Source organism: Artibeus jamaicensis, unplaced genomic scaffold (genome assembly GCF_021234435.1).
Source record: "Artibeus jamaicensis isolate MK-2021 breed Jamaican fruit bat unplaced genomic scaffold, CSHL_Jam_final contig_797, whole genome shotgun sequence".
Classification (NCBI taxonomy): domain Eukaryota; kingdom Metazoa; phylum Chordata; class Mammalia; order Chiroptera; family Phyllostomidae; genus Artibeus; species Artibeus jamaicensis.
Window position 1 is genome coordinate 5654551 of NW_026521977.1, and position 14139 is coordinate 5668689.

A 14139-nucleotide genomic window follows, 5' to 3' on the forward strand; every position below is an offset into this window, starting at 1 on the left:
GCAGCCGCGGGGGAGGAGCGCCCGCCAGCCGCTCGCGCGCCCAACGGACCAGGCTGGGGCCGTGAAGTAACTGTTGCAGCCCGCAGGAGTTGGGAGGCAGCTACGGGTCTCCGGTCCCGGTCCCAGAGGTGCCTGAGGGAAAAGGAGAAGCTCCTTCCGCCCCTTTCCACAGCCAGTATGTCGCGGACCCCGCTGCTCCTCCGCCCGCGCGGAGGGGACCCCGGGCCGCTGCGGCGGGCGCAGCCCTGACGCGCCACGGAGCCGGGGGGGCGCCTGCAGCGCAGGGGCAGGAGGTGAGGGAGTGCTAGTGGCCGCTGAAGTCCGAGCGGGGCGTGCTAGCCCCGCGGCCAGCCCGGGTCCCGGCCATGAGGAGGGACGAGCGAGACGCCAAAGCCATGCGGTACCCGCAGCCGCCGGACGGGGCCGGCTTACCCGCCGAGAGTCTGAGGAACGGCTACGTGAAGAGCTGCGTGAGCCCCTTGCGGCAGGACCCTCCGCGCGGCTTCTTCTTCCACCTCTGCCGCTTCTGCAACGTGGAGCTGCTGCTGCCGCCGGCCTCCCCGCAGCAGCCGCGGCGCCGCTCCCCCTTCTCCGGGGCGCGCCTCGCGCTGGGCGCCCTAGCCGCCTTTGTCCTCGCCCTGCTGCTCGGCTCGGGGACCGAGAGCTGGGCTGCCGGGGCTGCCCGGCTGTGGACCCTGCTGCGCGTCTGCTCGCTCAGCCTCAGCCCCCTCTTCAGCATCGCCTGTGCCTTCTTCTTCCTCACCTGCTTCCTGACCCGGGCCAAGCGGGGCCCCAGCGCGGGCCGGAGCAGCGGCGGCGGCGGCGGCGGCTCCTGGTGGCTGCTGGCGCTGCCCGCGTGCTGTTACCTGGGGGACTTCTTGGTGTGGCAGTGGTGGCTTTGGACTTGCGGGGACGGAGGCGACGGGGCTCCGGCCCCGCACACGCCCCCGGCGGCGGCGGGCAGGTTGTTCTCGGTGCTGAGCTGCGTGGGCTTGCTGACGCTCGCGCACAGGGTGAGGCTCCAGCACAGCATCCTGGTGCTGCTCTTCTCCGGCTCGGTCTGGTGGGTGTCCGCCACCAGCCTCGGGTCGCTGCCCTCGGCCCTGCGGCCCCTGCTGGCCTGCCTGGTCGGGGGCGCTGGCTGCCTCTCGGCCCTGGGGTTGGATCACTTCTTTCAAATCAGGGAAGCCCCTCATCATCCTCGGCTGTCCAGTAGCGCGGAAGAAAAAGTGCCTGTGATTAGACCGCGCAGGAGGTCCAGCTGCGTGTCGTTCGGGGAAACTTCGGCCAGTTACTATGGAAGTTGCAAAATGTTCAGGAGACCTTCGTTGCCTTGCATTTCCAGAGAACAGGTACGTTAGCAGGAAGCAAGGTTTGCCAAGGAAGTGAGTGCGGTTTTACCGCTTCGGTCCCTTAGTTGAACTTGCCTGTTGGAAAGCGTGCTAAGTTCCAGGGTGGGGAAAAAAAGTTTTATTCTGGAAAGAATTCCTAAGATGCAGGAGGCTTTTTAGAAAGACAGAAGTAAGTACCTTTTGTGAAATAGCAGACTAATTATATTGCACATTTTAAAGACTTTATGTAATAGATGAGTTCTTAGAAGAATGAATTATGCGCGGTTTCATAGAGTGACTACTCCCACTTTGCCATTCTCGGATGTACATCTTTTTTGTGCCGTTCATCTGTTGCAGTGGTGGTATCTTCTCAAAGATAACATACAGCCATTAGAATGAATGAATTTTAAGCACTGTGGTCTTACTATTCTCGGTATTTGAGAGGAAGAATTTGAGATCTTGTAAATATGGATGAGCTTTGGAACTGAGACTTGTTTGTTTAGATGAAAGGACTGTTGGAAGTAATTTTTAAGAAATCCCTACCCCAAATTCCTGCAGTATAGGCTATATCTTTTACAGACTAACGCATGGTAGTGTACATTTGTTGCATAATGAGGAAAATGTTGTAACAATTTAACCTTTAAACTTATGTCTGGAAAGATGCCAAAAGCATTTCCAGTTTTTTTTTTCCCTGTAGTTTTACATGGTTTTGTTTTTAAAAGGAATGGAAACCATCATCAGGGAAGGAACCTCTGTCTTTACATAGTCTTGGGAAATCTTATCTGTTCTACATCACCAGGAAACTCATCAAGTGTAGCTACTGTTAACTGAGCATTTATTAAGTGCAAAATGCTTTACATATGTTTCCTAAAATCCTCACAAGAACCCTGTATGATGGTTGACATTACCTCAATTTAGAGATGAGCAATATGAGTTTTTTAGCAATTACCCAACTTCACACATCTAGTAAGTGGCAGTGCTGGGATCTGAACGTAGATTTTTTCAGTTCTCAATATTATCTTTTAAGCAACTAAAAGGATGAGTGTAGAGGTTTTATGTAAGAGAGGAGGAATTTATACCATTGTTTTTCAGACTTTAGTGATAGGTTTTACACTGGGGTCCTGTATATTTAAAAACTGCCTTATTCTTACTACATTTGATGCTCTCTTCTCTTCAAAACAATTGACAAACCACTACATTGATTTTATGACATGTTTAACACTAACTCTGTAGTGTTCCAGTGAGACTACACTTTTCTTCTTGAACAGTGTTTTCAGAAGCCACTTTTGTGGTCTTAGTTATTTGGCTAAATACTTGAAAAAATTGTTCAAAAATGCTGTGTCTTCTGTTTTCTCTTTTTACTGCCAGTGATAATAGACAGTGCTTAGGAAGGTGCGTATCAGAAGAAAATTTGTTATGAGGTTAAGTGTAGAGCAAAGTAATTATCAGCTGTTTTCTTAGGATGGCATAGCTTTTAACCATTGACTATAAGTGAAGAGACTGCATTTTTTTTAACACTGGAAAAATGTTTTAGCGTAGACTCATCACATTTTTAGGTAATTTTCCTAAATTCACACAAAAAACATTATAGTTTAACGTATTTTAAATGTAATCTGTTGGTGTAGTCAACTGTGGCTGTTCTGTTGTAAATTGAAGATTCCTGGTTTTCTTAATCCTAGTCTGGTGTTTTTTCCATCACAGCAACCTTTTTCAATCTTTACCTTAGTGCACTGTTATTCCATTTATTTATTTGTATTAGAAGAAAATACAATTTATGCTTTCAAAAATGAATATCATCTTCTTGCAGAAAACTTACACACATTCCACTATGAAATAGGACCATTTTGAGGGTCTTAAATATGCACTAATAGTGTAAGCATTCATACATTGTTACTTAATCTTCAGTGTTATAAAGTAATACTATTTTGGCATTACCAAAAATGAGTACATATTTTTAACTTAACAAAGATTGTACTAAGATTTTTTTACTTGTGCTTGTTTCTGAGGTTTAACAGTGGGTCTCTGGTTTTATTTGTATGTATATTATATTAAAGAAATGAAGATGAAACCAGTGCTTTTATGGAAGTAGATCAAGACACTTTCTAATTTTCAAAGTGCTAAGTTTTGTATATGACAAATGTAAAGTCACTTCACTGTTTCAGAAAATAAGGGGAGGCAAAGATATTGAGTAGAACCTGATAGAGGGGGAATGCCTTGGGTTCATAGGCAGAGGATAGAGAGTAAGGTCTTGGTTCTGCTGTGTAATCTTGGGAAAATTAGTGAATTTCTGAGTCTCAGTATCCTGTGAAATCAGGGGTCCCAATAGATGAATTCTCTAATACCTTCCAATTCTAAATTAATTTCTTTTGGTTAGTTTATACTTTTTGTAAGGTATAAATAAAATTATAAACAAAATATCACAAATTAGTAGCTTTTGAAGTTTTACTTAACTGTTGAATGTTGATACTGCTAACCGATGTTTTCTGAGGTGTAATGGTTGGAAAAGATGAGCAAATATTCTGTATTTTTTGAATAGAGAATTTTAGAAGTTATATGTGGGTTCATTTTTGGATTGGTAACAAAATTATTATACTTTTATTTCCTTAAAAATTTTAGAAACATCTGAGAAACAATTAAAACTCATGTCAATATAAATATTTTAAATTGAGAGTAGATTTAAAATACTTTTTTAACTTTTGGGATCTTACATTAGGTACTGTGTTGAAAAGTAATGGCATATGTCTATACAACATTTGATTTTCATAATTAGATTTATAGTAGTTGATATAAATGCTATATATATGTCAGTTCTTAACAAAGTTTTTTTAATATTGTTGGTAAGCATTTAGAGATTTAAAGTTTAAATCTAGTTATTGCTGACTGTGGTCTGCCTTGGGGGGTTAATGGAAAGAAGCACTTAAGTTTGTAGTATATTTGCCAAGAGTCAAGTGAAACTAATAGGAAGTTAAAAAAAAATCAATTGTCTACATAGATGGCTTTGACCACAATTTAACAAATTACATTTCTAAGCCATTTTATTTGTATATTCTATAATGAAGTATTCAGCCAGATCATTTTGTTTGTGATAGACTAGCTAAATAAGAGGTTTTGAAAGTCTTAAGTTAGTATGTGAGATACTTTTCTATACCTAAAATGCTAAGTGCTTTTAAATGGTTAGGTAAATATTTTAAAATTCTGTGGCCTTAGAGCCCATAAATATTATGTAAAGTGTTAATTTTATTTGAAAAAGGTGTACACGTGTAGTATGAATGTGTCTAAAAATGATTTTAAAGTTTAAGTGATTATTTAGCCCCTTAAGGAATTTGTAAGACATACCTCATTATGAATTTAAGAACACTGTGTTATTTGTGAAATTTATTTTGTGGGTTCAGTGAGTGTTTCATTCTAATTTCATGTTAATATAATGGTAAAATATCAGCTTTTGTAATATTTTTAATGATGTTTTTGTAAATATTGTATGTAATCTGCCATTAGAATTATTGTTCAAAAATATAGATTTGATCTAATGACTTGCTCTGTTTTAAAAACCTCTTATGGTTTTTCATTGTCCATAGGATAAAGTGGACAATGATCTTGAAACTTGCTTGCAAAGTCCTTTATAACCTGCTCTTAGTGTTTTTGTTTGTTTTGGTTTTTTAATAAGCCATTTTGGACTTTTGGAACACTGCCTCCCTGCATCCATCCATGGCTCTAGCTATTTGTGGACTGCTTATTGTTACTGACTTGATTTTTTTCTTTTGCTTTTACCGTTCACAGTGTTTGAAATCTCCTTTAAGGAACAAACTAAATTAAGAAGTCTTTAGATAGTATGATGATACTCAAATTAATATATAAACAGAGCAAAACTCCAATATAGCAGGGGTGGCCATATTTAAAAATAAGTTGACAGATCATGTGATGTGTGATAGAAGATTTTCATTATATCTCGTTAAATAGTAACATCTCCGTAGTTTATGTTTTCTCACACTGAGTGGAAAGTAAATAGGGCCAGCCATGAATAAAACTATACAGTTTACTTTCATTGTCCTCAGACTTTTTATCCTCCTCAGTGGCAGGCCTTTATCTGAGTCTCTTTTTTCTTTTCCCTTGCAATTACCAGGTCAGCCTGTTTCCCTAGCACATTCTCCTTCCTATACCCCAACCAAAACAAGAAGAATCTGTACTTGTTGAACACATTTATTTTAACCTAAATATGTTTGTATAGATACTGAAGAGATAGATTTGGAGTTCATCTCATTGAAATTTGTTCATTTTATAGATAGGAAAGAAATTAACTACAGAGAGATAAAAAATATTGTCTCTAAGTTATTCTGTGAGATATTCGGTATACGAGGACTAAAACCAAGTTAGGTCCTGACTCCTAGTCCACCTGTACTTTCCATAAGAGCATAAGTACTTAACAATCATGGTTTTCCAATGCTAGAAATTAATTTTGCCAATCATCTGATAAATGACATCTCTGGTTAAAGGAATTGGTGGGTAAAAGTGTAACAGAGAGGGGAAAGTGAGAGAGGTAGGAGGGACTCATGAAATCACAAGTTCATAAATGACCTTGAAAATAAAATTGCTTTCTGATGTTATTTCAAGGTGACTTGTCAGGATGCAGCTGGTGTCAAGCTCAAGTGCCTTCAGAGGCAAGCCACATAACATATTTATGTCATATGCTAAGGAAGGAGGGGAGAGTAAGAAGAATGAAAGTCAGCTGACTATTGCCTGCTTTGCCTAAAAACATTCAATTTAAACAAAACAAACTGAACAACCGTGTTAGCCAAGTAAAACTTTAGGAGACTTGTGTTCTGTCTGTGGGTAGTTTCTGACAGTTTATAGTATTGGGTTGGTGTACACCTTATTATTTAAAAGCTGGTCCATATTTATTTGATTATTGAAAGTGTTAGAACTTAGGGCAGAGGAGTATATTCTCCACTGTATTTTCTTTTATGACCTAGAACTTTTATTCCTATATTGATTTATTACCCTAAGTTTTTCATCTTTGTAGATTTTCCCCCTCCATCTGCTAGTATACATTGCTTGGCTACTTCTTCCTTACATTTCATATAACATGCATTCAGCATATTTTAAATTTATTCAGTTAGCACTTAAATTTTAAATGAGAAATTTCAAACATAAAAGACTGTACAGATGTTTATTTTATATGGTTTAAGGAAGAAAATAAAGGAAAAAAGAGTCATGTACTCACCACCCATTTCCTTTGAAGTTCTGTGTAACCCTATTTTACATCCCTTTGTCTCTGCCTCAGAGGGAATACATCTATTCTGATTTTTTTTTTTTTTTTGCTATTCAATTTTGTGCTTGGCTTTTTGTAAATATAACCTCCCACAATGTATTCCTAAATAATTTGTTGTTAGTATTGATGCTGCTTTGAACTTCCATAGAATCATAGTATATGAATTCTTCTGTAATTTTTCTTGACTTTTCTGAGATTTATCCATGTTCATATGGATAACTGTAGTTCACTTTTCAGTGCTGTATAGTGTTTGATTGTATGACCATAGTAAAATTTATCTATTCCACTGTTTGTGGACCCTTGGGTGATTTGCTATTTTCTGAAATGGTGCTATGAAAATTCTTGTAAATGTCTTCTGGTGCATGCATGCATCCAAAAGTAGAATTGCTGTGTTGCAAGGTATGTTCATATTTAACTTTATACTGTGTATTATAGTAAGAACAATGTCTCTCCAAAGATGTCTTCGTTCTAATCCCAAGAATTTGTGAATGTTACCTAACTCGGCAAAGGGGACTTTGCATGTGGAGTTTTTAAGGACCTTGAGATGGAAAGATTATCCACAATTGTCTGAGTGGACCCAAAGTAATGATAAAGGTCCTTAAAAAGTGGAAGAGGGAGACAGAAGAGGTCAGAGATGGAGATGTGACAATGGAAGTAGGGTTGGAGTAACACAATGTGAGAAAGACTCAGTTTACCTTTGGCTGTGACAATGGAAGAAGAAGGCCAGGAACCAGGTAAAGCAGGCAGCCTCTAGACTCTAGAAAAGGCAAGGAAACTGATTTTGCTCTAGAGGTCCTAGAATAACAAAGCCCTGCTAGCACCTTGATTTTAGTCCAGTGAGACCTATGAGGTAATTTCTGATTCAAAGAATTGTCAGATAATAAATTTGTGTTGTTTTATGCCTCTGAGTTTGTGGTAATTTGTAACTGGAAAGTATTAATTTGCATTAACTGCTGTAATAGTTTGCATGGACTACTGTACCGTAAAGTGGGTGGTTAAAAAAACAGAAATGTGTTGTCTCAAATTTCTGGAGCCTAAAAGTCCAAGATCAAGGTGTCCCTGAGATTGGTTCTTTCTGAGGGTTGTGATGGAGAATGTGTTTTATGCCTGTCTCCTAGCTTCTGTGGTTTGCTGGCAATTTCTGGCATTTTTTTGGCTTGTAGATGTGTCACCCCTATCTTTGCCTTCATCTTCACATGGCACTCTCAGTATGTCTCTTCTCTTCACAGTTCTTTCCTCTCTCTGCTGCTGGTCTTTGTGTCCTTAATGACCTCTGTAAAGACCCTGTTTCCAAGTAAAGTCACATTTCCAGGTACATATGTTTTTGGAGGACATAGTTCAACCCATACATGTAACAATAAAAACTAGGACACCATAGAAAGTTGAGTTGTTTTTAAGATCATTGTACCATGTATACTTTTGCTAGCAGTGAATAAGAACGCCCTCTTTGATTCTCTTTTACTGACTTTAATTTTTGTTAGTTAGCTTGATATTTCTTTGTGAATTTAATTGGAATTTCTTAATTACTAGTAAGTCTACTTTTTATGTTATGGACTACGTTTATTATTCGGGGATTACCTGTTGCCCTTTTAAAAATTGAGTGTTTTTTTTCATATAATGCATGTGTTCTTTATATATTCTGGGTTTTAATCTTTAATTGGTTATTTGGGTTGCAAATACCTTCCAGTTTTTATGGTATCTTTTGATAACTGAGGTTCTTCATTTTAATGTCAAATTTACTATTATTTTCCTTTAAGACTCTTTGTGTCTTGTTTACACAACTCCCTGTTAGAAGTCATAAAATATACTCCTATAATGTCTTTTTTAAATTTTAAAAATTTTGTCTTTCAAATATTTTTTATTGACTTAGAATTCATTTATAGGTATGATGTGATGTAGAGATCTAATCTTTTTTTATCTATATGGATATCTACTAATGTCAACATAATTTATTGAACATTTATTCTCCATTTATCAGCCTGCATCTGTCATATATCAAGTTTCAATATATGGATGAGTCTGTATCTGGGCCCTCATGTTTCATTGGTTAGTTTATGTATCCTATGTTAATACAACACTATCTTAATTATAATAGCTTTATAATAAGACTTAAGTAAGTCTTCTTCATCTTGTTATTGTTCTTCAATAATGTGTTGGTTATTTTTGGACCTTTGCTTTTCAATATGTATTGGAGAATAAGTTTGTCAATTTCCACAAGAAATCTTGTTGAGATTTTGATTGGCATTGCATTAAATCTTTTGAATAATTTAGAGATGAATTTGTTTTTGATTGAAAACTTTAAGTTGTATTTTTCTAGAAATTTAATGTAACTTTTCAAGTTTACTTCCTTAATACATATCTTTTTATTATCTGTTTAATCTGTTTGGCATCTGCATTTATGTTTACTTTTTCATTCCTAATATAATTTATACCTTTTTTCTTTGTTTTTTAATCAACCTTGCTAAAAGTTCGTTTTTAATCTTTTCAGAAAATGGGCTCATTAAATTGATACTTGTTTTCCATTCTATATTGGCTGTTACTTTTTTTTCTTTTAGTTCACTTTCTTGTTCTTTTTCTAACTTAGTAATTGGGATGTTAATTTATTTTCAGCTCTTTTCGCTGTAGCATTTAAGATTATATACTTATTTCTAAATATGGCTTGAGTTGAATATCAAATTTTTATGTGTAGTATTGTTATTTTTCAGTGTTTAGCATTTTCTAATTTTTGTTTTGATTTCTCTTTTGACTAACGAGTTGTTTCGAAAAAATTTTTTAAATTTATAATTATTTGCAGGTTTTCTAGTTCTGTTATTATTATTGATTTCTAATGTAATTGCCTTGTGAGCAGGGAGGATGGCCTGACATGTGATCAGTTTTCATAAATGTTTTTATTCTTGAAAGTAATATGTATTTCTAATTGTTAGGTAGAATGTTTGTTAGCTGTCTGGGAGGTAAAGGTTGTCCTTTTCAGAGCTTCTGTGTTGTCACTGACTTATTTATCTTCTTGAGCCATCAGTGACTGGAGAGAGTATTAAAAATCTCACTTCCCTGGTGAATTTGTCAGTCTCCCTGCCCCCCCCCCCCCCCCCCCCCCCCGTAGTTTGCAGTTTGACTCTCTTGTTAGAAGGTAAGGTATGGAGAATAGAAATTTTCAAGTTGGCTGGAAATACTATCAAAGGAACAACAAAAAGAATATGTGAGAGGTAGCACATTCCAAATGTCTAAAGAGTCATTGTAGGCAAGTGATAAAAAATTAGTTTGTCAGAGTTAACAGGTATTCACAAATTCCCTTTTATATATTCCAGGCGCTGGAGTTACTAACACAACAAGTTCAGGGTATGTATTGCAAGGAGATCACACACTAATGGAGAGAGAAAATGTAAATAAAGAATTACAATTCAGTGTGGTAGGTGATATACAGCAGAGGTATAAATAAGGTACCATTGGAGCATTTTGGAAGGAACAACTAACCCTTTCCAGAATGAGAGTCAGAAAGCCTTCAAAAAGTAACATTTGAGCTTTAATCTTCAATGAAAGTTTTTACTGATATAAAACAAAAAATGAATTTAAAAATTTCACTTTTTGTGACCTTAAAAAGAAATTTTCTAAGTTATCCTGGCATAATCTTCACCTTACCTTAAATATGTATATAGGTAAATACTTCTTATCAACCAGCATATTGAAAAGTCTTGAAAAACACGGAGCCAAATCAAGCAAACAGTTCACCTTCAGTCACAATCAATACTAACAAAAAAGATGCTTAAATTCTCTATCAGAAGGTAGGAGAACGTAAAGGGGCATAATGGTAATATTACCAATGGTAATGGTAATAGAAGGAGACATGGAGCGATGAACACACAATGCATTATAGGGATGATATATTACAGAACTGTACCCTTGAAACCTATATAATTTTATTAACCAGTGTCATTCCAATAAATTCAATAAATTATTTAATAAGAAATCTCAATATCAGTGATAAAAAAGGCAATAAAGAAATGTAACCCATCACTTCTCAGCCTTTTGGCTAAGATCAAGTGAAGAAATGTAACCCAGGATCAGAAAGAAGGGATGATTATTGTAAGATGTAATAATTACCAAGTTCTCACTATGTGCTAGTCTGAACAACCCGGTGGAGTAAGTAACAGAATCCTGTTTTGCAGCTGGGAACTAAGGCAGAGAGGGGTGAATCAACTAGCTCCAAATCACTTAGCTAGTACACAGAAAATACCATAATACATTAAGTGCCACTTTCATTATATAGCGAGCCCCTAAGAATGCTTCTAACTGAAATAGTTGAAAGGAATCATTGAGTAAAGAAACCCTCTGATACTAAAAAAAAAAAAAAAAAAAAGAATAATATAGAGAGGGAACATTTTTCGTCCTTTTTAGGGTTTTTGGTTGATCTAGTAATTAAACTGACGTAAAACAGATTAAGAGGAGAAAACCAAATTTAATTTGTAGATATAGAAGCCCCATGGAAATATGAGACTCAGAGAAGTGACCAAATCAGGAATCTTTTATACCTATGAGACAAAGAAACGATAAAGAATAATTGACAAGATAAGGGGGTTTGGGCTTGGGTTAATAAATTAGTGAAGAAGTAAAAAGGTTTGTTTATACAGCATTCTTGGCTCTAAATTCCCTATCTCTGGTGATAAGGATGCCTTTTGCCCTTCTGGTACAGGGAAAGGTACTTTTCACATAGGAGATTTATCTCTTGTTTTCAGCAGGGGATGAAGCAGGTCAGAGTGTCCTTGCATCGGCTATTTCTCAAATACCTTTAATTCAAAATACTATGCCAAAGTGGCATATTATGGGGTGGCATATTCTGCTCCCTTTCAGTAGGAATCTTAAGAGGTAATCAAGTAAAATAAAAACAGCTTTCGCTTGAATAGTTTCTAACCATCCTTAGTGACCTTGAACATTTGCTTCTGTGAGGTATGGCTTGACTCAAGAGATAAAAACCTAGGGTCTGTCCAAAGTCAGGAATCTAATAGGAAACCTCTGCATAAAGCTGAAGCTACAAAATGCTACTCTCTCAGTGTAAGGGTAAATGAGAAATAAAGATGGCCATGGAGATGGGATGCCTATCTTGACCTTGGCACAAGGGTACGGGGGGAGGGATAAAATAAATCCCCCCTGGGAATGTATAACCACAAGAGGGCCTTCATATTGTTTTCTTTTTTATTGTAGTAAAATATACATAACAGAAAACTTAACATTTCCGCCATTTTTAAGTATACGGTTTGGTGGTGTTAAGTATATTGATATTATTGTGCAACCATCACCACCATCCATTTTAGAAATTTATCTTCTTAAACTGAAACTCCACATCCATTAAATAATAACTCTCTTATTTCTCTTCCTCAAGCCTCTGGTAACAATCATTCTACTGTTTTTATGAATTTGACTATAAATGCCTCATATAAGTGGAATTATACAGTATTTATTAATATCTTTTTACAACTGAATTATTTCACTTAGTATAATCATTGTTGGAATTTTGATGGGAATGGCACTGAATCCGTAGATTGCTTTGGGTAGTATTGACGTCTTAACAATAGTAAGTCTTACAGTCTATTAACATGGGATGTGTTTCTATTTGTGTTTTAATTTTTTCAGAAACATTTTGTAGTTTTTACTACAAGTGTATAAGTCTTTCACCTCTTTTGTTAAATTTATTCCTAAATATTCTTTTTTTAGAAAAAAAGTTTTAAAGATTTTTATCTATTTGTTTTTATTTATTTATTTATTTATTTATTTATTTATTTATTTATAGAGAGGAAAGGAGAGGGAAAGAGAGGGAGAGAAACATCGATGTGACCTGGAGTTGAACCAGTAACTTTCAGGTTTGCAGGCCTGTGCTTAATCCACTGAGCTATACCAGCCAGGGCCCTAAGTATTCTTTTAATGAAATTGTAAATGGAGTTGTTTCTTAATTTCATTTTTATTGTTCATTGTTAGTGTATAGAAATGTTGCTGGTTTATGTATCGATTTTGTACTCTGAAAATTTTCTGAATTTGTTTATTCTAACTTTTTGTGTGGAATCTTCAGAGTACTCATTTAGTTAAAGGAGTTTTCTTTTTCTTTTTTTATTGTATTTTTTCCATTACCATTTATCCGCCTATACTTTCTTCTACCTCCACCCACCTCCTTCCTCTCTGCAATCACCACACTGTTGTCCATGTCCACGAGTCCCTTTTTGCTTGGTCCGTCCACCCCCTAGCCTCCCACCCCCGTGTCCAGAACTGTCAGCTTGTTCTCTGTGAGTCTGTCTTTATTTTGCTTGTTAGTTTAGTTTATTCATTAGATTCCACATATGAGTGAAATCTTATGGTACTTGTCTTTCTATGACTGGCCTATTTCACTTAGCATAAAGCATAATATTCTCCAGTTCCATCCATGCTGTCATAAAGGGTAAAGATTTGTTCTTTTTTATGGCTGAGTACTGTTCCATTGTGTAAATGTCCCATAGTTGGGACATTTAATTGGGCTGCTTCTAAATCTTGACTATTGTAAAAAAAATTTTTAAAGGTTTTATTAAGACTTTTTTTAAGGAGTTTACAACAAAATTGAGAGGAAGGTACAGAGGTCTCCTATATATACTTTAGCCCTACACTGGCATAGCTTCATCCATTGTCAGTATCTCCCGCCAGAGTGTTACATTTGTTAAAATTGTTTAAACTACACTGATATCTCATAATCACCCCAAATTCAGTTTATATATATTTTTACTATTGGCATTGTACATTGTCTGGGTTTAGACAAAAATATGATGATGTGTATCCATTGTTATGGAAAATGTAAAATATTTTTTACTTCTCTAAAAATCCTCCTGGTTTTCATCTCTTCCTCCATCCCCACCACTGGCAACCACTAATCATTTCACTGTCTTCATAGTTTTGACTTTTCCATAGTGTCATAGATTGCGAATCATAAGTGCACTCATTTAGTTTTGTTTAACTCTAAATTAATGTAATATTCTACACATGTGGACTATGAAATCTTGAAAATGTAGATTATTCCCAGGTGACTGTGAGAAGTAAATTCAAATATTCTAAGGCTTCATATAATTTTCACAGATAAATTCCCAAGGAAATTGAGCAGTGCATTGTCAGAAATGCATAAAATGTGCAGGTAAACAAGGCATTTAAAAGTAAGAACCTGCAGAAAAAGTATATGGAGACTTCCAGCCAAGATGGTAGATACACTTTGTCTCCTCCCATAATCAAGAGGAGGACAACAAATTTAAAAACAAAAAATAACCAGGACAGCAAGAAAATCAAATTGTACGGCAGTCTGACAACCAAGGAGTTAAAGAAACATTCATCCAGACTGGTAGGAGGGGTAGAGATAGGCTCCCAGGGTGGAGAGGATTCATTGCAAGATGGCAACTGGAGGACTGGGATGGGTGAGGTGGCTGGCAGACTGGGCAGTCCCACATTTGTGTGTGGCTAAACCAGGAGGAACAACTAGGGAGTAAGACAGACTGCAATCCAGGGAAGTAAAGCCTCAAAACCTGTAATGGAAAAAAACTT

At 37.0% G+C, this 14139-nt stretch overlaps 1 protein-coding gene across 2 annotated transcripts in view; it reads left to right on the top strand.

Annotated features, from left to right (window-relative positions):
- Positions 1 to 270: 270 nt before the first annotated feature.
- Positions 271 to 14139, top strand: part of PDE3B (phosphodiesterase 3B) — a 150392-nt gene continuing 136523 nt past the window's right edge. For both annotated transcript variants that reach the window (XM_037150515.2, XM_037150516.2), the window contains exon 1: positions 271 to 1352. In XM_037150515.2, the coding sequence (XP_037006410.2) occupies positions 366 to 1352 (987 nt within the window). In that variant the 5' untranslated portion in view covers positions 271 to 365. The remainder of the gene's footprint in view (positions 1353 to 14139) is intronic.